Raw genomic sequence first — 23,859 nt, 5'->3', positions numbered from 1 at the left:
TTGAGTTAACTGGAACCTGTGATATATGTATAATTAGTACTTTTATTACGTTGAGGGAAGTTAGGGATACAAATTTAGTACATAGTTTTACAAACTATCGTATTTATTTATTTATTTATTTTTATACAAGATAAAATTTCTACTCTAGCCTAATCTAAGTGTATATGTGTGTAAAATTCCCTTCTAGAGACTTGAACTCCGGCCCTTACCCCCTACACCCCACAAACACTTATATTTATGGAGTGACCATCGCACCAAGGGTATGTGGTGATTATTTATTTTTAATACAACACAAAAAAGTAATTAAGCAATTTATTTATAACATTGTTAATGTGACACAAATCATATTTATTGCTACATTGATTTGGAAGCTTTTTATGATACTTGTAGGGACTTGACTTTCAGACTAAGCCTAAAGATGAGTGGGATCTTAGCCCAATAAACCTAGTACAATAAATTTGTAAAAAGTGGGCCAAAGAGCTAGGCTTTAGTGCGGGGATAACGACTACAATGGATTTACATGATGATCAACCAGGGATGAGCTGAGCTTATTAAAGAAAGTTCGTCCTCGGCACCATCTGAGGAGCTCTGTTCCTGCATGTTTTGGATGGCCATGGTTGCAGGTGTTCTTGTGATCGCCATCGTGCTCTCCCTCTTTTTCTCCTCCCTCTTCCCTATGGTCGGTTTCTCTTATTATATAGTCTTCTCTAAATGATCTTAGCTTTCCACTTGTTAACCATCTAAGCCTATACTTGAGTGTCTGTCCTATTAGACATCCTTTCTGGTGTCCTGTGAGTTGCGGTAATCGAGGTAGTGCTGTTCAGAGGTCATTTCCTCATTAATACGGCTAGGACGTCAGTTTAAGGCACTTAATGCAAAGGTGATAGTTTCTCCTTGAACTGCTCCTCTACCATGCTCCTATGGCTGACCCCTTGTGCTCGTCCTTCTTTTCAGAATGCTCTGGGAGGCTACCTTTGATGGCATGCCACTTTTCCTTTTTATGATCTTGTTGGCCGAGGACAAGATTGTCCTCGGCAATGTCTCTCGGCAATATGGGCTTTCTTAGTTCGTCCTCAGACGTTCCTTCCTTCTCGTCGTGGGTCTTGGGCCCAGTACAAAAATGGGCTAGGATTGCCGAATTCCTAGACCCTACAATAGCCCCTCAAAATCTTGATGTCCAAATCCTCAGACGGAGAGGAGGATTTTGATGTCCTCAGGTCTTTGTCACGACTTGTCCAGTCTTGCCTTCCGTCAACATCTAAGTCTCTTCACCTGCCCAAGGCCCATTCCTAGCGCTTCAGTATACGGAGCACGCCCTCATTAATGCCCTTGCGAAGGGACACAGATCCAACGGTTGAGGACTTCTTTGGAAATTGGGCGGGAGTTATTTCGCCTGCAACTCTCTCTTTGAGTTCCATGCAAATTAATTTATGCTAGATTTCGCCTCCTATATAAGGCACTCTAGGGGAATCGTTCTTCCACATTTACAAATCCTTGAGTTCAACAGGGACTTTAAGTTCTCAGCCCTCTAGGCACTTCCAAGGACCCTGCCAAGATCGTGATCAAGGCCTGAGAATGAGATGGCCCTTGATTAAGGTAGGGGTAAGGAAGCCAAGCCCTTTTCAAGAACCAAGAATGCCACCCAGATCCTGGACGACGCAATTGAGGCAAAGGAAGCAGAGGCCAAAGATATTCCTACCTTTCAACTGAGCAAGAAAGGAGACCCTCCTTCTTCGCCCAAGAACCGAAGCGGGCATAGATCGTATCAAACTTTCGGTGCGACAAAGTCTGGGTCTCACCTTGATGGTAGGACATCTTGTAGTTAGGAGAAAGGTTTGTGAGAAATATGACATTTTTCTCCAGTATGGTTTTTGTCTGCCCTCCAAGCTGGTAGTGATTCACGTCCAATTTACTTACCGATGGAGGTTTGTGACATTACTGAACGGCTGATGCCCGAGCATTGTCGTCTCCAATGCTTAATTATCATGAAACTGAGAGAGAATCAAGGGAATGTCATGGGATGGGGCCATCAGGCGCTTCTGCTTCTTCTCCTTTCTCAATGCCGGTATCACCCGCACCAGCTCGATTGCTGCTGGTAGCCTTAAAACAAGCTTGCCTCAGCCTTTCTTTTTATAGTTAGCTTTGAAACAAACCTGCCTCAACCTCTCTTTCTATAGTTAGCTTTGAAACAAGCTTGCCTCAGCCTCTCTTTTTATAGTTAGCTTTAAAACAAGCCTACCTAAGCCATTTGGTGTATGATATACCTTTCCTTTATTTAATAAAAAAGGGCTATACTTTTTACTTTACAAATTTTTTCTTTCTCTGCAGTGATTATTTAATATGTGTGTTGCCATTTGTCCCTTCAATGGGACTTGGAACTAATGCCGTTGGTGGTAACAAAAAATCTCCACCCTAACTTTAACAAAGCCGACTACAGCACTTGGCTGCTAGCCTTAAATAAGTTAGCTATGTAGGAATATTCGAGAACATAGCCATGTGTTCTATACCGCAAACTGTGCAACTGTGAGAGGATGCTAAATTTAAAGTAAGTCATCCAAGGGGACCATCGTGCATTAAGGCTCTACTCAGCATTTACAATGACGTTGTGGCGTCGGTTTTCCCCAAGCGTCTGATCTGAGGATCCAAGCATGCCTTAGGTTCTACCTAACACTTAGGTAATTTGTCAAAAGTTGTTAGTTTCCTCATAGGTTTGAGTCCGAGGACCATGCAAGACCTTAATTCTGTCTAATACTTAGATAATTTGTCAAAAGTTGTTAGTTTCCCCATATGTTTGAGTCCGAGAATCATGCAAGACCTTGGTTCTGTCTAACACTTAAATAATTTGTCAAAAGTTGTTAGTTTCCTCATAGGTTTGAGTCCGAGGTAACACTTAGATAATTTGTCAAAAGTTGCTAGTTTCCCCATAGGTCTAAGTCCGAGAATCATGCAAGATCTTGGTTCTGTCTAATTGTCAAAAGTTGTGAGTTTTCCCATAGGTTTGAATCCGAGGACCATGCAAGACCTTAGTTCTGTCTAACACTTAAATAATTTGTCAAAAGTTGTTAGTTTCCCCATAGGTTTGAGTCCAAGGACCATGCAAGACCTTGGTTCTGTCTAACGCTTAGATAATTTGTCAAAAGTTGTTAGTTTCCCTATAGGTTTGAGTTCGAGGACCATGCAAGACCTCGGTTCTGTCTAACACTTAGATAATTTGTCAAAAGTTGTTAGTTTCCCCATAGGTTTAAGTCCGAAGACCATGCAAGACCTTGGTTCTATCTAACACTTAGATAATTTGTCAGTGTATGTTAGTTCTCCCAAAGCAAGAGGTCCGAGGACCCGTCACAGCTAAGGTTTTGTTTAACCACTTTAGTAGGTTATAAGATATCAACATATACTTTCCAGAACTAGCCCCGCCGCAGAGCCTCCTTAGATCGCTCTGCGTTACTGCCAGTTTTCCTAATGGAGGTCCAGCGAACTCGGCCGCCAGATTTGCGAGGACCTAAACCTGGACAGAGGTACAGGGCATGTACATGATGTCAGAAGCCCCTAGAACTATCCCTCATTTAGCAATCCCCATATAATCCGCACTTCGAAATATAGACCTGAGCAGAAGCTAAGCTAGGACAACAACTGTGTGCACCTCGTTTAATGTCTTACTCGCATAGTAAACTGGCCACCATAATGGCTTTCCCCTGGGACCCTGGCCGATAAGGGCATGATCCTATCTTAACTACCCGTTGCACTTACTATCACACAAGCTCTTCCCACAGATGGCACCAATTGTAAGGACTTGACTTTCAGACTAAGCCCAAAGATAAGTGGGACCTTAGCTCAGTGAACCCAATACAATAAATTTGTAGAGAGTGGGCCAAAGAGCTAGGCTTTAGTGCGGAGATAACGACTAAAATGGATTTACATGATGATCAAACAGGGATGAGCTGAGCTTATCAAAGAAATTTTGTCCTCGGCACCATCCGAGGAGCTCTGTTCCTACATGTTTTGGATGGCCATGGTTGCAAGAGTTCTTGTGATCGCCATTATGCTCTCCTTCTTTTTTTCTCCTCCCCCTTCCCTATGGTGGGTTTCTCCTATTATATAGTCCTCTTTAAATGATCTTAGCTTTCCACTTGTTAACCATCTAAGGCTATACCTGAGTGTCTGTCCCATCAGACATCCTTTCTGGTGTCCTATAAGTCGCAGTAATCAAGGTAGTGCTGTTCAAAGGTCATTTCCTCATTAATGCGACTAGAACGTTACTTGAAGGCACTTAATGCGGAGGTGACAGTTTCTCCTTGAACTGCTCCTCCACCACACTCCCATGGCTGACCCCTTGTACTCGTCCTTCTTTTCGGAATGCTCTAAGAGGCTGCCTTTGATGGCATGCCACTTTTCCTTTTTATGATCTTGTTGGCCGAGGACAGGATTGTCCTCGGCGGTGTCTCTCGGCAATATGGGCTTTCTTAGTTCGTCCTCGAACATTCCTTCCTTCTCGTCGTGGGCCTTGGGCCCAATACAAAAATGGGCCGAGGTCGCCGAATTCCTAGGCCTCACAATACCATGGTAGTAATTTTAACATTTTTCACTCAACAACTTCCTATAGGGATGTTGGCAAATTGAGCATTCACATTTTTGGTGTTAAAAAATTTAACTTTTAATACCTTAAAAACCTAATTTATCTATTTTGATACCACATATAATAGTACGCCCTATATCTTATATTTTACATTAGCATATCACCCAATTATTTTAATATAAATACCTATAAAATATCCACTCACAAAAGTGAGAGCGAAAGGCTGAGATGAGAGAGAGAATAAAAAATCAATAAAAGCAAATAGCAACTTGCCCCTTTGTCTACAGTCGATTGCCACTAATAGTAATTCACTGTAGCTAGTTGTTAAATATTTTTAAATTTGGTAGCTCCAATATAGCATGCATTTTGCTGTTTGTGGTGCAAAAAATAGTTTTTTTGGACAAGGGGGGCCTATTTTAACGCTAGAAATATGAATGCTATATAAGAAGTTTAGAAGACAGTCAAATTTCCAAAAAACAGGCGCAAGATATGAATATGATTTTTTTTTTTTTAATTTATTGGCTTTTGGCAAACAAAAAGTACTCTTCCCATAGATTTTCATTTCTTTCACCTCTACACACCTTACTTCTCTTCAATTGAAAATGATGTGACTTAGATGCTTGTAATGTGACTAGACTGATCCACTGATCCTTAATGAGTGAGTAATCAAATATGTCATTCAGTAAGTATATGCAACTTTCTTTAGACTTCGCTACTCAAACAGAGACATGCACTCACAGTGTGGCATACCAGTATGTGGAAAAGTCCAAAACTCTATTAAGAAAAATGAATAATTCTAAAGACCAATACAATTGCATATTTAATTTGTGCAATTGAGTGTTTGTTTGAGAACAATTTATCTAACATTTTATTGAAAATATTTTACTGAAAGTGTGCTAAAATATACTTGTACTTGAAAAATGAAAAAATGAAGGAAAAAAAATGAGATTTTAAAAAACCTACGCATAAAAGCTAATACTAAAAGCTGGTGTCAAAAACACTCCGAGTGGTGGAGACTTTTTGCCCATATGAATTCGCCTATTTTCGTGGTGCACTTATAATTGCACAAGCTAACAAATTATAAAATTAAATGCAAAAATGGTTGTATTCACAGTATTGACCAGGTTTTCCACACAAATCTTCAATCAAGGGACTAGATCTACCAAAGTTTTACACACCTTATTAGTCTTCATTGAAAGTGATGTGACGTAGATGCTTGTAATGTGACTAGACTGATTCACTGACCCTTAATGAGTGAGTAATCAAATGTCTCATTTAGTAAGCAATGCAACTTTCTTAGACTTCGCTACTCAAACAGAGATGCACTCACAGTTTGGCATACCAGTGTGCGGAAAAGTCCAAAACTCTATTAAGAAATATGAATAATTCTAAAGACCCATACAAATTATACAATTGCACGTAAAACAACTTATCTAACTTTTTGTTGAAAATGTGCTAAAGTATATTTGTACCTTGAAAATATTTTAAAAATGTGAGAAAATGAGAGAAAAAATGAGATTTTAAAAAATTGTACTTAAAAGCTAATGCTGAAAGCTGGTGGCAAACACACAGTGGTGGAAACTTTTTGCCCATATGAATTCACCTATTTTCGTGAAGCACTCCCAATTGCACAAACCAACAAATTGTGAAATTAGATACACAGGTTTTTCGCACAAATCTTCAATCAGGGGACTAGATCTACCAATAATCACATGGTACCACTTTCCAATCATGACATTTTCAAGGCCTGATTCTTCTAATAAGCCACACGCTGAATGGGCCACTAAAATTTTGTGGGTATTGATCTGTCCAGATTCCAGAATTCATTAGTGCAACATGCCAAGACTCTATAATGAGGACATTGTTGGTAGGGTATGATTAGGAGCAAGACTCCAAATTTGGCCGGATAAAGTCACCACTTTACATCAATTGAATAGCACCACATCATGTGATACATGAGAATGCAGAGGTCGATCGATATTTTATGGGTCTTTTTTTATTTTTTATTTTTTTTAATTTCATTTTATCTTCTTCTAACAATGTATGTGAACAGAATATAATGTAGGCAGGCCTTTCAAATGAAATTGATCACTTGGGAGCATCTCTGTCTCTCTCTCTCTCTGTCTCTCTCTCTGTGTTTGTCCAAAAGTAGGTAGAAACATTTGGTTTGAATTAAGTAATTAGGACTTTGCAAGAAATCTAAATTATGAGTTTCTATGTAAAGTTTAATTATTCATTTTTACTTAAAATAAAGTTTAAGCAGAACTATTTGAGTTCCAAAATAAGAAATTTTGGTCAAAATAAAAAAAAGAGGTGGTGCTAGCCGATATGGAAATCCGACTAGGATCATGATGGCTCCCAACACGCTTTAGGAGAACTTTTTGAATCTAAATCTGTCTCTTTCTAAATTCCCGAATCACGTCCAAATAAGATAAGAAGCATTACATTCTTTGATTGTTTACCACGTAATCACTATCTCTCTGTGGATTTTTCTGGTTTTTTAAAATCTTTCAAAATCATGGTGATGAAGATTAAGAACAATGACATTTTTTTTAAGGATTAAAAAAAAAAAGATGGTGCTTTTGAAGTGAAGTCTTGCTTAGTTTCGGTAATGCTAGGGACATAAATATTTTGACAATTTTTTTTATCACTATTGGCATGGTAAATTGTTATAATAGAAATATCACTTTTACATGAATCCACACTTATTTTACTTTTGTTAGCACCAATCACAACATGTTACTTCAACAATTGTGAAAATTGTTGTGTTTCTAAACTTATTTGCATAGTTTCCACAAAAAAAAAGGGGGGGCAACTGAAATCTAGAGTTATAGACGCTATCTCACGTAATCAGTTGTTGCGCACCTATGTCTGTACACACTGATATGCCCATTTCAAGTATTTGCCAAAAAATAAAGCATTGCATATTACTATTACTATATTAGTACTTAGAAAAAAAAAAATACCAGGTAACAACTGTTACAAAAAGGAGGAAGCAAACAAGAGCAAAGAAAAGTGTATCAATTATCATTAAAATAATTAATTAATTAATTAATTAAATAAAACAAGGAAGTTGCAATAACCTAGGCAACGTATACTTGAAATGGATTTGAATTATGTATTTTGATATAGCCAGCTATCTATAAAAAACTGAAATAAAAGAAAATAATGAGCTGGCTAAAAGTAGCTAAACATTTGCCAACCCAAGAAACACAATCAAGTTGCATCCTCTCTCTCTCTCTCTCTCTCTCTCTCTCTCTCTCCGTTTGTCATTATGCAACATAAATCATGGATTATCATCGGAACAATCTATGCAACTCTTGTGCAAGTATGCCTAACTCTTGACTCCATTTCGGGAGATGATAAGATAGTCAGCTTGCCAGGGCAGCCAAAGGTTAATTTCCAGCAATATGGGGGATACATAACCATTGATGAAAGACAACACAGAGCTCTTTTTTACTATTTTGCTGAAGCAGAAACAGAACCAGCTGCAAAGCCTCTAGTACTTTGGTTGAATGGAGGTAAATTCACATTAATCTATTTGTTAAACTCAGCTTCAAATCCTTACTGACTTGTATGAATTCAAAAGAAAAAAAAAATTGAAATCCTTGAATGAATTTTGAAGGTCCTGGCTGTTCATCAATTGGTGCCGGAGCATTTTGTGAGCATGGGCCCTTTAGACCAAGTGGAGACATTCTGGTCAAAAATTATTATAGCTGGAATAAAGGTATACCCATAAAACTTTATCTTGAACTTTTTGAATGTGGAATGTGCATGTGTGTTCATAACATTATTATTAAAGTGAAAAAGGAAGGTCTATTTTCTAAATTTCACTTTGCAACAGGAGCATATATTTTACTCAAGTAAATAGTTGGATTTACTTCTAAGTTTCTCTTTTGTTAATGTTACAGAAGCAAATATGTTATACCTGGAATCCCCGGCAGGAGTTGGATTCTCCTTCTCTGCTAATAAATCTTTCTATGACTCCGTGAACGATGAACTCACAGGTTTTGACTTCATAACTTCTACCATCAAGCCTAAGAGTACCAAAGAAAGAGATATTCTTATTATTTTTCAAATATCATTACTGAACTGAATTAATTAATTTCATTAGACAACTTCAGGTGTAGCATAAATGGGCTTATATGTATACTTCAGACTGACATTAAAACTACGTAGCATCATTTCATTAAGAAAGAAAATCTGCAGATTTGTTCCCATAGAAAAGATGTTGTCCATGGTGGAAGCATTTTATCTAATATAGATTCCAAATTTGTTCATCAACAGCACAAGATAATCTCGAGTTCCTTCAGAGATGGTTCACAAAATTCCCAAAATACAAAGGTAGAGATTTGTTCATCACAGGGGAGAGTTATGCAGGTATATTCTAAGTAGATAAAAATAACTTGCTCTTAATGAAACCACACAATAATTTAGAGAGGAGAGATTGCTGAAAATTCTGCTTCCTGCTAGGACATTATGTTCCACAACTCGCACAGCTCATTATTAAACGAAATGTGAAGTTCAATCTCAAGGGCATAGCTGTAAGTAAAAGTTCGCAATTTAGAAAGAAAAATGAAGTTAAATGCAGTACTTTTTAGGCAATGTGCTCAAACTTTCTTGCCTGCAGATAGGGAATCCTCTACTGGAGTTCAATATTGATTTCAACTCCAGGGCTGAGTTCTATTGGTCTCACGGATTGATATCCGATTCAACTTATGAAATTTTCACTTCCATCTGTAATTTCTCCCAAATTAGAAGACAGTCAGCTAGTGGCACTCTCACTCCTGTTTGCTCTGGAGTAATAAGACAAGTTTCAAGAGAAGTTAGTGACTTTGTCGACACGTATGATGTCACTCTTGATGTCTGTTTACCATCAGTTCTTTCACAAGCCCAGGTGCTGAATCAACTGGTGAGACTCAGCTTTTTCTCATTCAAATTTTCTTCTTTCCATGCCTTATACATGCATGGAAACTCTGTTTCCCCTGTTTCTTGTACCTATTTATGTTTTCCTCTGTGTTAATTTGATCTCACTTACAGCAAGATACGGAAAAAGTAGATGTTTGTGTGGAAGATGAAACAAATAAGTACTTGAACCGGAAAGACGTACAGCAGGCTTTCCATGCTCGACTTGTTGGAGTCTCCAATTGGACTATTTGCAGCGAGTAATAATCTTACTACACTTCTTGATGTTTGCGTTACAATCAATTAGGATAAAACTTTCCACGCCTATTTTAAAATGAAAAGATTCCATCAGAAGAGTAACATGACAAGGAACTCTAAATATTAAAATTGCTTCAATTAATTCCAACTCCTCAACAACATCTTAATTATAATATTATTGTGATGGAACTAGAGATTTAAAGTTTTCTAAGTTTGAAATCATTTTCAATGTTTCAAATATGTTTTTAAGTACCACGTGACCAACATAAGGTTTTTGTTAATAGTATGCATTGTTTTTCTCCTCTGACCATCATTGATGTTAGTAAGTACACTTTCAAAGTTATTCATTATTTTACCTGATCAGTTCTTCTTTAAAAGTTATTTTATGGTTGTGTTCTCTTTTTATAACAGTGTCGTCAAATATGAAATGCAAAATCTTGAAGTACCTACAATCCATGTTCTGGGTGAGCTTGCCAAATCAGGTATCTGGGTCTTAGTATACAGGTATATAAAACTATAAGTAATTTAGATAGTTTATCGTCCATGATTTCATCAAATATGTAAGTCTGTCAGATTAGAAATAATGATGAATTATGCATCTCTACAGTGGAGACCAAGATTCAGTTGTCCCACTTACTGGGTCACGAATACTTGTAAATGGACTTGCCAAGGAGTTGGGACTAAATACAACTGTGCCTTACAGAACGTGGTTTGCAGGAACACAGGTTAGTATTATGAGAATAAGTTAAATAACAAACATAAATGTTACAACGCAACCTTTACTTAGTCTTTCACATTTCTGACTTACAGGTTGCTGGATGGACACAAGTATATGGCAATATCTTGTCTTTCGCAACCATTAGAGGAGCAGCTCATGAAGCTCCATTTACACAGCCAAAGAGATCACTTGTGCTATTTAGTTCATTTTTGGCGGGAAAGTCAATGCCAGAATCAGCCTCATTGACTGAGCATTGAGCAAGTTCATAAATTAATGTACAAGATTTAAGCAACCATATTGTTTCGTTTTGAATTTTTTTTCATCAACTTCTCATTGCAACAAAATGTACTTCAGAAGTAGAATTCAATGGTTGCCCTTGCTGATTTAATGGTAAAAACCGACTGTGTCCTGCCATGATACGTAAAAGAGCAAAAATCTATACTGCCAAGTAGGTTATCATTGACAGCAGAGGCAGAGGAATTGATAGTTTGACAACCAGCAATGGACTAGATGTATTATTCTAGTAGTGTTTGTGTGAGTTTTAGAGACCGTGGGAAGGAAGTATATATATATGCTGCCGGAAGTGTTTAAGAACTTGAAAAATGATCAAAAAAATAATGGTACTTTGATACACTTTCTTTAAGGTGATAATTGCCCCCCACACAAAAGAGTTTATTATTTAGGTCATTAATAATAAACACATAGCAAGTCTAAAGTTTCCTTTTAAAAGAAATTCCTACAAAATTTGTGTATTTGACTATGATTTAGGTCATTAATTTATAGATAAGTCTCTAAGAAATTTAAAAATGATCCGAAAATAAAATAATGGGACTTCATTTGCACAAAAGAGTTCATTATTAGAATGTTCATAAGTTCTATCAATTATTTTACTTGTTAGCGTGTGTTACTTTGAGCCCGTTTGGATAGAGTGTTTTGAAAGCCTTAACGTGCATTTTTATTAAAAATGCGAATACGCGTGCGTTTGGCACTGTAATTTTACTAGAAATTGCGTTCTTTCAAATGCAAAATATTGCTTTTTGAAAATGGAGTTCCAGCCAACCTTTTGAAAATGGCACTTAAGACGCAGATCTTGTAATACTTTTTAAGGCTTGAATACCTAATATACCCTCATGTATTTGCTAAATGACAAAATCACCGGCCAGCAAATAACCTCACCTCCAGGGACGGACCCACGTTGAACCCAAAGGGGGCCCAAGCCCCCCCTGGGCCCAAAAAAAAAAAATTTAGCAAGTAAATTTGCCCAAAAAAAAAAAACAAGAAGAAGACTTGGGCCCCCCCTTTCTTTTTAACCCAGCCCCCCTCCAAAAATCCTAAACCATCCCACTGAGTCAGCCAGCCCATGTAAATGTAAAAAAAAAAAATAAATAAACAAAGTAAAAGCACTAACCCAGCAGTCCAAAACAAACGGAAAAACGAATTGAAAAAAAAGAAGAGAATCTAACAATATAGGGATGAACTATAGTTCGTGTGCTTTATTTTCAGCTCATCCCTTTGTTATCTAATATGAACAACAATATTTATCTGAAAGCGTGCTTGTCTCTGCCTTTCAGTGTTAGGGGAGATGAAATGATCTAGGCTTTGTTTTCTACCAGGTCCTAGACTGCCTTTGTTTCCTTTTTCTTTTTGGGAAAATATTTATAAGAATATTATGAGATTGTATTGTCATAAGCTGTCATGAGTTCCTCACTTTTTGGGAAAATATTTATGAGAATATTAAGAAATTGTATTGTCATAACTTATTTATGATTTTGTAGCTGAATGGGTCTCTGACTTGAGGTTTTTTTTAACTAAAATTTTAAAGTTTCAAAGAGTTGCTCAAAATGGTTTGTCCTGTTATTAGGTTGTTACTCACGAACTAAAAATATATTGAAAATAAGGCTTTGTTGCTCCAGTCTTCATAGTTCACAAGTATTTAATCTATCCTTCAAAACCTAATATAATTTTTGATTATTTGTGAATCTTAGAATTTAACAATCTGTGCTTGTGGACTTGTAGTATTTGTGTTTTTACTGATAGTGATGAATTGATGTTGGTGATTGTGAATTGAATCTGTGCCTGTGGTGTTTTTTGCTTTTTTTTTTTTTTTTTTTTTTTTTTTTTTTTTTGGCTTTTTGGCTTTGTGACTCTCTGTCAATCTGTGTTTGTAACACTCTCTCTTATATTATATAGATAAGAGTGAGAGAGAGAGAGTGTGTGTATTTGATTGTTTGTTGACTAGTAGTTGGGCTATATAAGGACAAGTGAAGTGATAGAAAAAAAATGGTAAAGTTAGGAAAAAATTTTGCTGGTACTGCATAATAAATTCATAGGGCCATAGGGTCAGTAGTGGGATTGGGTGAGGGTCAGAAATAAGGAGACAGGACAACGACAAAGAGATAAATAAAATTAGAGATACAAAGACCAAAGACAAAAAAGAAAAAGAAAAAAACAAATCATATAATATAGTAAATTGTCACATAAATTTAAGAAAATAACAGTGATTCACTTGCGCCTATTGTTAACTCATAATGTTAAATTAGATAAATTTATAAATTGAAAAGAAGTGAAAAATACTCAATTTATATATTGAAAATGATATAGTTTTGACATTTAGTTTGGATTCAATCATAGATAATTTTGAAGATTTAAAAGAGCGTCAAGTTCTCTTTTCATAGATAATTGTATTAAGAACCAATAGTGTTTCGTGTCTTTTGTTTTTGTTGGTAGTTGATTGTATCTTAATATATTAAGAAACAATGATTTTTGTGTATTTGTTTTGGTTGATAGTTTTTTAATACTATATAGATACGTCTTTGAAAAAAAAAATTCGCTTAACTCCGGCCCCTCCCAGCTTAAAATCCTGGGTCCGTCCCTGCTCACCTCCCTTACTTTCCAGCAGCTACACTGTGCTCAAGGTCTCAGGCAGATGTTGGAACAGCAGTGGAGAATGTTGACACAACAAAAAAGAGCTTAATCGTTGCAGTATTGAAAATTGAAATAAGAAAGCACCACTCACAGGAACACCATGTCCACTGGCTCCTTTTTCCATGTTTGCAAGAAAAAGCTGTTCGTGTGAACTGTGAAGGAAGTATTTGGTTTCTCTTTCTCTGCTATCACTTTTCCACTTTCATTATTTGTCGTTGATATATATATATATATATATATTTGGACAGGTTTGTGGTTGATATTAGCTTTGGGAAAAGAGAAAGTAATTAGGGTTATTTTAATATAGTTTTAGCTTTTGATAATATTACCTTTTTTTTTTTATTTAAAGAAAAGGTTAGAGGGAGAGTGAATATTATTGTTTTATTATTATTTTCATGAGCTACATCAAATATGATGGAATAATATCATCAGAATTAAGACCTTTCTAGTCCTTTTGGTAATTTGCACCAAAACAACAATTTTAGACTAATACTACATACAAATTTTACCAAACGTTTTAATATAATTTTTAAAATTGTGTTTTCTAAACGCACATTTTAAAAATGCTATTTTTAAAAGCGTCCATTTTCAAACAACTTATCCAAACAGGCCCTTTATATACCCACAAAAAGCTTCAATATGGGACAAGTCCTAAAACATAAACCTACTTCCTTTCATATCACAATCTACAATACAAAGTTTTTAATAGGATGCACAAAGTAAATTTTATTTTAATTTAGCCTTGTTTTTGTAATTCAACAATTTGGATTAACCAAGTCAATAAGAAATAACATTTTCTAAGTCAACTAATTTGAGTTTTGTTTTAACTCCAATGGAAACACTTCACAAATTTATGGTTAATAAAAAAAATTTCTTGGAATTTTTCAATGTTGTAGTGTTAAATTATATTTAGAACAAAGTTTAATTACAAAATTAGTTGTAGTCTAAGTTTACAACCTTACTCAATATCTTTTTATTGGAGATAAATTTTGACAACTTCACCATTGGACTATATATTTTTTTATATCCTCCATGTTTGCAAAATTTAAAGAAATTTAAAAATCAATAGCTATGTTATCAATAAATTGTTTAAATTGCAAGTTTTTATAGTTTAAAATTATGCATAAAATATAATCTTATAAATCATATAGTAAATAATATTTAATTGACACAAAATTTGACAAGTGTATTAAAAGCGTAAAAATCATGCAATCCAACAGTTAAATTTTCAAAATATAGTATTAGTTTGGATATAAATTAATTTGGCGTTTACTGCGTTTCAGCATTTGCGTTTTGGGCATGGGACCCACGCTATAGTTGCACGCAGTAAACGTGTCCTTCTTGCATTTACATTTTGACGCTTTTTTTTTTTTTTTGCTGCTGTGCACGCTTTTTGGGAGACAACGGCTACTGTTCATGAATAGTAGCCGTCGTTTTCTTGACTTTTCAACCCTCTTTTATCAGTTTTGGGTCTCATGAACAGTGTACAGGACCCACAAACTTCACTTTTTAGCAATTTTTCATTAAAAATAAATCTTACGGTACTATTCACACATTTAAAAATTATTTTGCTACAGTGTTTTCAGTTTTAGCAACAATAAATTTTATCCAAACAGACCCATATAGCAATGTTACTGATATTGAGTAAGGTTATAGCTTAGAACTATAATTAATTTTGTAGTTAAATTTTGTCCTTATATTTATTGTTTCTTTTATTCAATTTTCGTGATGCCTTACTTAAATTTTGGTATGAAAGCATAATTCGGGTATATTAATGTAACTAAAGCATGAGGTTCAACATGACTCATCCTCTCACCAAAGGCGAAGAGCCACTTCTCTGGCTCCCGTTTCCGTGCAAGGACACCCACAAATTCATCATCTTCGAGCCTAAAGTGATCCTGATCTTTTGGAAATTGAATTTGGAACCACAAATAATGCGCATGCGTCATGATTGAAAAATGACAGGGTTAAGTCACCACCAACTTCGCTACCTAAATGTGAATACAATCCAAGTGTTTTTAATAAAAGAATCCAGAATATTTCTGATCAAAAAAGAAAGAATCCAGAATATGTCTGCACCCATTTTTTGTGGGAGTGGCTTTGAGGAAAGGTGGGCATGAGTGGCCGTTATATTCTTCTAGAACTCATTTCGACCTTTCCCTTGAGGCAGTGTAGATGGTTGGCTGCGTGTAATAATGTGAAGTACTGATTAAATTAAGAGGCAACTTGGGGTTTTGGATGAAGCAATCAAACAAATACCTCGAAAATAATTCTACTTTATGAGAAAAAGTCATACCCAGGTGCTTGTCCTGACTGCTCTTTTATTGTAGGCAGATTGATCTTAGATATAATTAGGAACTTAAAACTTTGGTACATGCTTTACCCTTAACATCTATGTCACTTGTATTTTGACTTTGAACACCATACCTCAACTCAATCCTAAGATTTAACATGCATACTTGTTTTTTTCTTTATTTGATGACATAGGAGAATTTCACTCAAACTAGTTGCACATCGCAAAACATACTATATTAAGTATTATAAAAGAAAACATGCATACTTGTTACTAATGGTTTTTAACAAATCCACTCCACATTTCTTGGACGAAAACACTTAATCCAAGAAGGTCGGTAACTATACAGTGTTGAGTTGGGGACTACTAGCACATGGAGTAATTGCTAACATTCTAGAGCAACGGGTAGAGTACGTGTTTTCTTTCCCTGAACTTCCTTTACTACAAATTTTGTTATGTTAGGACATATGTGGTTTCACTTGTTAAAGAGCGTATGTTATTATTTTATGTAATTGGCTAATCATTTGACAAAATGCACTTTACTTATATTTGGGTAGATTTAGGATGTGTTTAATACGTCAAGAAACCTTGTTTCAAGTTCAAGTGTTAAAACCATGCAAGTTTGTCCAAGAATCAAGTGAGAAAATGCTGAATTTTAAAACTCAATAGCTGCTCAACACCTCCTCAACACCTAGCTATCTGTCGAGATCTTCAGCTGATGCTTATCGCAATCTCGATAGCTTCTCGATAGCTGGTTGATTGATCGAGAAAGTTTCTGTCCCCTCGACACCTTCTCAACACCTCCTCGATAGCTGCTATTTGTCAAGATTCATTAAATCTCGACACCTACTCGACACCTCCTCGATAGCTGCTATCTCTCGAGGTTACGGGAATTCAGATTTCTGTTTTTGGGCCAGGCTTATGTATTTGAGTAGAGTTTCTTTTCTCACAACCCTAGACCTATATAAGGCTTATTTTAGAGGTCGTCATATAAAAGAATTTAAGGAGAACATATGCAAAATGTGACCGATGCCTTATTCTCTCTGAAAGAAGTTACTGCGTCTTTGCGCCTTAAGGTTTTGTAACCAAGTGCTTCTTGATCTTCATTGTTGATGAAGTGAAGAACTTTGCAGTCAACATTCTTCTTCCTTAAGTTGGTGAATGAGTCACGTACTAGGATTCGTGCAAAGGAGTTAGTCACGTACTAGGATCCATGCATCATAAAAGGATAGTGTTCATATATTGAAGAGTTCAGAGGTTCTGAAGTAGTAGAAGGTTTCTGCTGTGAGTTCATCTACGGAGATTGTAGAGTCGAGGGACAAAGGTTTTGTATTAGATCTGAAACTTCTCTTTACTATAATGGATTGCTTTTCGGGAAGGTTTCCCCTCAAGTTTTTTTACTGTGAAACTGGTTGGTTTCATTGGTTTTCCTAGGTCATCATATCTTGTCTTATTTATTATTTTCGCTGATGATTTTGACATGATATTGATGTTTGTTTGTTTTAACAAGTTTGGTTCATAATAAATCTAATTAACAACTTAGGTTTAAAACTTGTTAATTCTATCAACTGGGGTATAAATTTCCCAACAAGTGGTATCAGAGCGGGTTCACTCTGATTGGATTAACTTCTTGAGTGTGATCTATTGACCCCTGTTGTCAAAGATATAGGACAATCTTTATTTATACCTCCTTTATTTGATGGAAATAATTATGTGTACTGAAAAGTTCATATGAAAGTTTTTTTGCAGGCTCTAGATGAACAAGTATGGCAAGCTGTTGAAGTTGACTAGATTAAGCCAAAGGAATCACTAGTGGATTGGGATGATGCAACAATCATTGCGGCAAATTTCAACAGTAGGGTCTTGAAAATATCATTCACAGAAGTTGCCAAGGAAGCATGGACCATTCTTGAGACCACCTATAAAGGTACCAAGGCAGTAAAGACTGTGAAGTTTCAACAACTCACTAGTAGTTTTGAAGAAATAAGAATAGAGGAGGATGAGACCTTTGATGAGTTTTATGCTAAGCTCAATAATATTGTGAATTTTACTTTCAACCTTGGAGAATTTATAGCAGAATCCAAAATTGTTAGGAAAATCCTTAGGTCCTTACCTGAAAGATTCCATGCCAAGATTACTGTCATTGAAGAAGCAAAGGACATTGATTAAATTCCTTTGACTGAGCTTGTAGGGAACCTTCAAACCTATGAAATGGGATTAGGTTCAATGGGAAAAAGTGAAAAGAGTAAAAACTTGGCTCTTAAGGGTATAGAGGAAGAGATTGAGGACTCTAAAGATGAAGATGAAAGTGAAGATAAGGATGAAGATCTAACCTTCATAACTGATGAGATTATCAAGTTTCTTCAATTTAGGAAAAAGGATAAGGGCAGACCTCTTAGGAAACATAAATTCTCAAGGCAAGAATGAGAAACTCCTTATTCAATATCATGAGTGCAAAGGTTTTGGTCATATGAGGATAGAGTGTCCAAACTACCTCATGAAGGAAAAGACCAAGAAGTTAGAAAATAAAGGGTTGGTTGCTACTTGGAGTGACACTGAGGATGACACTTCTGTTGAGTTTGCGGATGAATGTCATCACGTTATAGCATTTGTTGCCTCAACCGATAAGGTGATTGTGGAGAGTGCTAGTGACAGTGAGGATTCTTCTTCTGATGAAGTACCCAAGAAGTTGACCCTTCAAGAAGCCTGTGATAAGCTATGCACTGAATTCATAAAATCTGAAAAGACTTCTTATCTTTGTAGAAAAGAGTTTAATGGGGTAAAAACTGAAAAAGCTGATCTGTTAGTCAAGCTAGATGAGACTACAAGGTTAGTTGAGATTCTTGTTGTGGAGAACGCCTCATTAGAAGAGAAGGTCAAGAATCTTGAGTTTGAACTTAGTCAAGCTACAACTCAAATAGAGAGGATGTCTAATACAAAGCTTGATGAGGTATTGAGTGCTCAAAAGCCTAGTTCTGATAAGACTGGCTTAGGATATGCTGTTTCCTCTAGCCCTTCATCTTCCACGGCTTCTGGATCAAGGACTATCTTTATGCCACAATCTGAGAAAGGTAATAAAGGTATGAAATCCAAAACTAATTTGGTTAATTCTAAATCTTTTGTTAAATCTAATGTTTGTCATCATTGTGGTGTTGCTGGACACATTTGTCATAATTACTTTAAATTGTATCCTCATAAGTAATTGTCCAAACGGTCACAGGTTTCCTCTCAAGGACCTACACCTTTGTTTGGAGAGTTATTAAAAGTCTTAAACTTTTTAACTTAATTTCAGGAGAATTTTAATTCTTCTATGTCCTTTAGTAGACATACTAGGACACGTGCCTTTTCATCTTCACGGCCAAAGACTCGTGCTGTGTGGGTGAGAAAGGAGCCTAAGAATTAATTGTCTTTTCTGTTTGTCCTCTGTTTTAATTCTTTCTATCTAAAGTAGGACTGTTTTGCTTGATTTCTTATCTGCTTTTGATATCATGCTTTCATGCATCTGCATTTTTCTATCATGCCTTCATGCATATGCATCCTTCTTTCATGCTCTCATATTGTCTGTTTTTGTTTGGTTGGTTAGTTTTTTATTTTGTTTTGTTTTCAAAATAAAAATAAAAAGGAAAAATCAGAAAAATACAAAAACAGTGTGTGTTTTGTGTACTTTGATACTTGTGTACCTTGGATGGCCAATGAAACAGAGTTTTCTAAACTTTGTATCTCTTGTAACTTAGATAAGCATGTCTATACACAACTAAGCAAGTGAGCTTTGTGGCTCTTATTTGTGATGAGTAAGACGGGTAGGACTAGAAAATTCTAAGAGAAAGGCATAAATAACCATCTCACCACTATTGCTCGCCAATCATAATATGACACATGTATGCTTCGGCATAGCAAAAGTGCAGTGTCAAAGACACTCGTATGATTCGGCATAGCAAAAGTGCAATGTCAAATGCTTAACATCTTGGGTATTTCTTTTCTCTATTTTATATGCTCATGCATAATATGCTAAAATAAAAGAAAATATACAAAGAAAAATAAAAAGCAAAAAGATCAAAAATACTTTAAATATGGTTGCAAGCGTGTATTCTAGGAGATGTGAGAGTTATAGGATGTACCTCGAAGGTGATAGTCTCTATCAAACAGTTATAATTGTGTATGAGCTAAAGTTATTTTCTCATATCTCAGATCGTCATAACATGTATACACATATGCAATCTTGCGATATTTTTCACACATAACACGCAATATTCTTTACTACTCTTGATACATGTGCAGGTACAATGTAATTTGGTCATCACAAGAGTTTACATATGCTAATGTATGCTCACTAAACTGTCTTAACTCGTTTTTGAAATATAAAATTGGTTAGACTTGTTTAGTGTGTGTGTGTGTATGTTTTGGGATTTATGTGCTTAACATTTTTCTTGTTGAGAGATTTGTTTTTCACATGTTTTATATCCTTCTATTATCTTGTCATCTATCGCATCTTGTTTCATTACATTTATGCATTTATATGGATTTCTTATGCCCCATTGATCATCTTTGATCATCTTTATGTTTCAATCATGACAAAAATGGAGAGAAATTGTGGAGAATATGTGGTTTCTTTTTAAGATTCTACATGCTAGAGGGAGAAATACATTCCTTTGTAAGGGGGAGATGTGTTTCATCTTGTTAGGGGGAGTGCTTACTTTCTTGTTCTTGTACCTTGGATCTTGTGACCATTTGTTTACATGCATTGTACTTATCTTCTTTATATGCTGATGTATGTTTCTTTCACCTATCTCTACATGTATTGTTTCTTTTCTATCTTTATACACATGTTTCTTATACTTGTATGCAATCTATTATTTCTGTTTCACACAAGATGCTTTGATGAGTTTTGTTTAAAGTGTTTCAGAAATACAAGTTGTCAAAGTCTACTTATCATAAACTCTCTTCTTGCAAAATTTTTCAAGAGTTTGTGTTAGGATAAATTTTATTGTATTCAATAAGTAAATATGAATTGAGTGATTTATGACTTCTCTCATATGGTCATTTGTTAGCTGTGGTTTTGTCACGGATTGCCAAATGGAGAGATTGTTAGGACATATGTGGTTTCACTTGTTGAAGAGCATATGTCATTATTTTATGTAATTGGCTAATCCTTTGACAAAACGCACTTCACTTATATTTTGGTAGATCTAGGATGTGTTTAATACGTCAAGAAATCTTGTTTCAAGTTCAAGTGTTAAAGCCATGCAAGTCTGTCCAAGAATCAAGTGAGAAAGTGCTAAATTTTAAAGCTCGATAGTTGCTCGACACCTCTTCGATACCTGGCTATCTATCGAGATCTTCAGCTGATACTTATCGCAATCTCGATAGCTGGTAAATCAATCGAGAAAGTTTATATCCCCTCGACACCTCCTCGATAGCTGCTATCTGTTAAGATTCATTAAATTTTGACACCTTCTCGACATCTCCTCGATAGCTGCTATCTGTCGAGGTTACGAGAATTCAGATTTCTATTTTTGGGCCAGGCTTCTGTATTTGAGTAGGGTTTCTTTTCTCACAACCTTTTACCTATATAAGGCTTATTTTAAAGGCCTTCATATAAGAGAATTCAAGGAGAACATATGCAAAAGGTGACCTATACCTTATTCTTTTTGAAAGAAGCTACTGTGTCTTTGCGCCTTAGGGTTTTGTAACCAAGTACTTCTTGATTTTCATTATTGATGAAGTGAAGAACTTTGCAGCCAACATTCTTCTTCCTTAAGTTAGTGAGTGGGTCACGTACTAGGATTCGTGCAAAGGAGTTACTCACATACTGGGATCCGTGCATCATAAAAGAGTGGCGTTCATATATTGAAGAGTTCAGAGGTTCTGAAACAGTAGAAGGTTTCTGCTATGAGTTCATCTATAGGAATTGTAGAGTCTAGGGACAAAAGTTTTGTACTAGATTTGAAACTTCTTTTTACTATAGTGGATTGCTTTTCGGGAAGGTTTCTCCCCAAGTTTTTTGCTGTGAAACTGGTTGGTTTCATTGGTTTTCCTAGGTTATCATATCTTGTCTTATTTATTATTTCCGCTGCATGATTTTGACATGATATTGATGTTTGTTTGTTTTAACAAATTTGGTTCATAATAAATCTAATTAACAACTTAAGTTTAAAACTTGTTAATTCTATCAACCGAGGTCTAAATTTCCCAACATGTTACATGAGGATTATTATGTTATACATACGAACTAAAACTTCATTGGCTGCATGTCTCTTTCATAGTATCAGAAATATACTGCTTGATTTGTAGAATTATACCACGTTAAAACACCAAGTTGCAATGTAGTAAAAAAAATTATTAAAAAAAATTTAAAAAAAAAAATGATTTATTGTCACGAATATCCTTACTCAAATAACAGAAAAGTTTTAGTTTCTTTCATCTAAAGGAAAAGCACAAAGCAGAATGGAAATGCCCAATAACAGGATAAGGTAACATACTAATTGTTACCAGATGACTCAGATCTACTAAGACGTATCATGAACTATTTCAACATGGAGCATAAAGTCACAAGTCATATAGTACATTATTCAAGAATTGTCCCCAATATATCTTCACCCCGATACAAATGATAGCTTAAATGAGTTCAAAAAGAAATCCCATTAGAATTTAATCACAAAAATCATGCATCATACTTGGATATAATGAAATGGATCACATTTGAAACGAAGTTAAACAACAGAGAAAGTAGCTCAGGGTTGGAGACAGCAATTTTTTTCTTCGAACTGTTGTTCTAAGAAATGAGTATATTAACATAAAAAATTTCTTCTCAATCCTTTTTTCCTTAATGTAATTGTTGGGGAGATTAGACCTTAGAGAGATTCAATTGAGTAGGTAATATAACATATGTGAACACCACTTAATCCAAAAGCTTACACTTATGAATTTAAGCTCAACTATGTTATATCAACCACTTGCTCTGGTCATTCTTATTCAACATGAGACTTCACTCACAAATGTATACCCAACAATTATTTAGTTGAATGCTAGATTTTTTTTTTTTTAAATACAAATCTTTTTTGAGAAAGGGAAGATGTTTTATGTACACGGGAAGTATACACAATTCTTTATTACATAGGAAGCATACACAAAAATAATGAAAGAAATCTACAAGTGAATGCCTATCATTATTTCCCATGCAATGAGATCACTCAAACATAGATCTCACCAATGAAGAGATTTCATCTCCTCTTGATATATTAGCATACAGAGTGTCAAACAATAATTGCACAAATTACAATTCCCAAATCATGAAAGCTCTTACAAAGTGAACATTCCAAGATCTTTTTTTTTATGAGTAATTAATGATATTTTATTGAAATAGGAGATTACTTCATGTTCACAATGATGAACACAAGTATCTAGAAAATTACAAAGAAATGAAGAATCATACAGGAAATCCAAGTGAGTCTTGGAACTCATGAATGGAACTACAATGAGTATAACCCCATGCACAAAAGCATCTTTGTTTGCCACAGAAAATTGAGAACAAATCTGGAAATAATTCTTTTAGAGGTTGACTCCTGCATCAAATGTTGTACAAAACCTCACTCTACGACCATCCCCCACCTCATAATAAACGTAGCTCATTCTTTTTATATTTTTTATTTCATTTTATCTTCTTCTAACAAATGTACGTGAACAGAATATAATGTAGGCAGGCTTTTCAAATGAAATTAACCACTTTTGAGCATCTCTCTCTCTCTGTGTTTTTCCAAAAGTAGGTAGAAACAGTTGCATTTGGTTTGAATTAAGGAACAAGGACTTTGCAAGAAATCTAAATTATGGGAATCTGACTAGGATCATGATGGCTCCCAACACGCTTTAGGAGAACTTTTTGAATCTAAATCTGTCTCTTTCTAAATTCCCGAATCACATCCAAATAAGATAAGAAGCATTACATTCTTTGATTGTTTACCACGAAATCACTATCTCTCTGTGGATTTTTCTGGTTTTTAAAATCTTTCAAAATCATGGTGATGAAGATTAAGAACAATAACATTTTTTTAAGGATTAAAAAAAATAATAATAATAAAAAGTTCTTTCGAATGAAGTCTTGCTTAGTTTCGGTAATGCTAGGGACACAAATATTTTGACCATTTTTTTTTTTATCACTATTGGCATGGCAAATTGTTATAAGAGAAATAT

At 35.3% G+C, this 23,859-nt stretch overlaps 1 protein-coding gene across 2 annotated transcripts; it reads left to right on the top strand.

The window, feature by feature from the left end:
- Positions 1-7,744: 7,744 nt before the first annotated feature.
- LOC112001014 (serine carboxypeptidase-like 45) lies at positions 7,745-10,851 on the top strand. Of its 2 annotated transcripts, none has more exons than XR_002881774.2 (10): positions 7,745-8,094; positions 8,199-8,300; positions 8,485-8,580; positions 8,861-8,953; positions 9,047-9,117; positions 9,204-9,485; positions 9,614-9,738; positions 10,148-10,218; positions 10,344-10,461; positions 10,547-10,660. XR_002881774.2 is itself a non-coding variant. In XM_024033179.2 (10 exons), exons 1-10 carry the CDS (start codon positions 7,848-7,850, stop codon positions 10,709-10,711), a joined length of 1,392 nt encoding a protein of 463 aa, XP_023888947.1. In that variant the 5' UTR covers positions 7,746-7,847; the 3' UTR covers positions 10,712-10,851. The 2 variants fall into 2 exon arrangements, 1 of the variants encoding a protein (XP_023888947.1); XM_024033179.2 differs by having other exon boundaries at positions 7,746-8,094; positions 10,148-10,240; positions 10,547-10,851.
- Positions 10,852-23,859: the final 13,008 nt, after the last annotated feature.

Source organism: Quercus suber, unplaced genomic scaffold, assembly GCF_002906115.3.
Source record: "Quercus suber isolate HL8 unplaced genomic scaffold, Cork oak 2.0 scaffold_76, whole genome shotgun sequence".
Lineage (NCBI taxonomy): Eukaryota > Viridiplantae > Streptophyta > Magnoliopsida > Fagales > Fagaceae > Quercus > Quercus suber.
The sequence above is the reverse complement of the archived record's forward strand: the minus strand, read 5'-3'. Positions and strand labels throughout refer to the sequence as shown.

Bases quoted from the DNA above. Each gene is read 5' to 3' on its own strand.
- LOC112001014 (XM_024033179.2), top strand. From the start codon at position 7,848: ATGCAACATAAATCATGGATTATCATCGGAACAATCTATGCAACTCTT. The intron at 9,486-9,613 runs GTGAGACTCAGC...TCTCACTTACAG, and splicing joins CCCAGGTGCTGAATCAACTG to CAAGATACGGAAAAAGTAGA. The intron at 10,241-10,343 runs GTATATAAAACT...GCATCTCTACAG, and splicing joins ATCTGGGTCTTAGTATACAG to TGGAGACCAAGATTCAGTTG.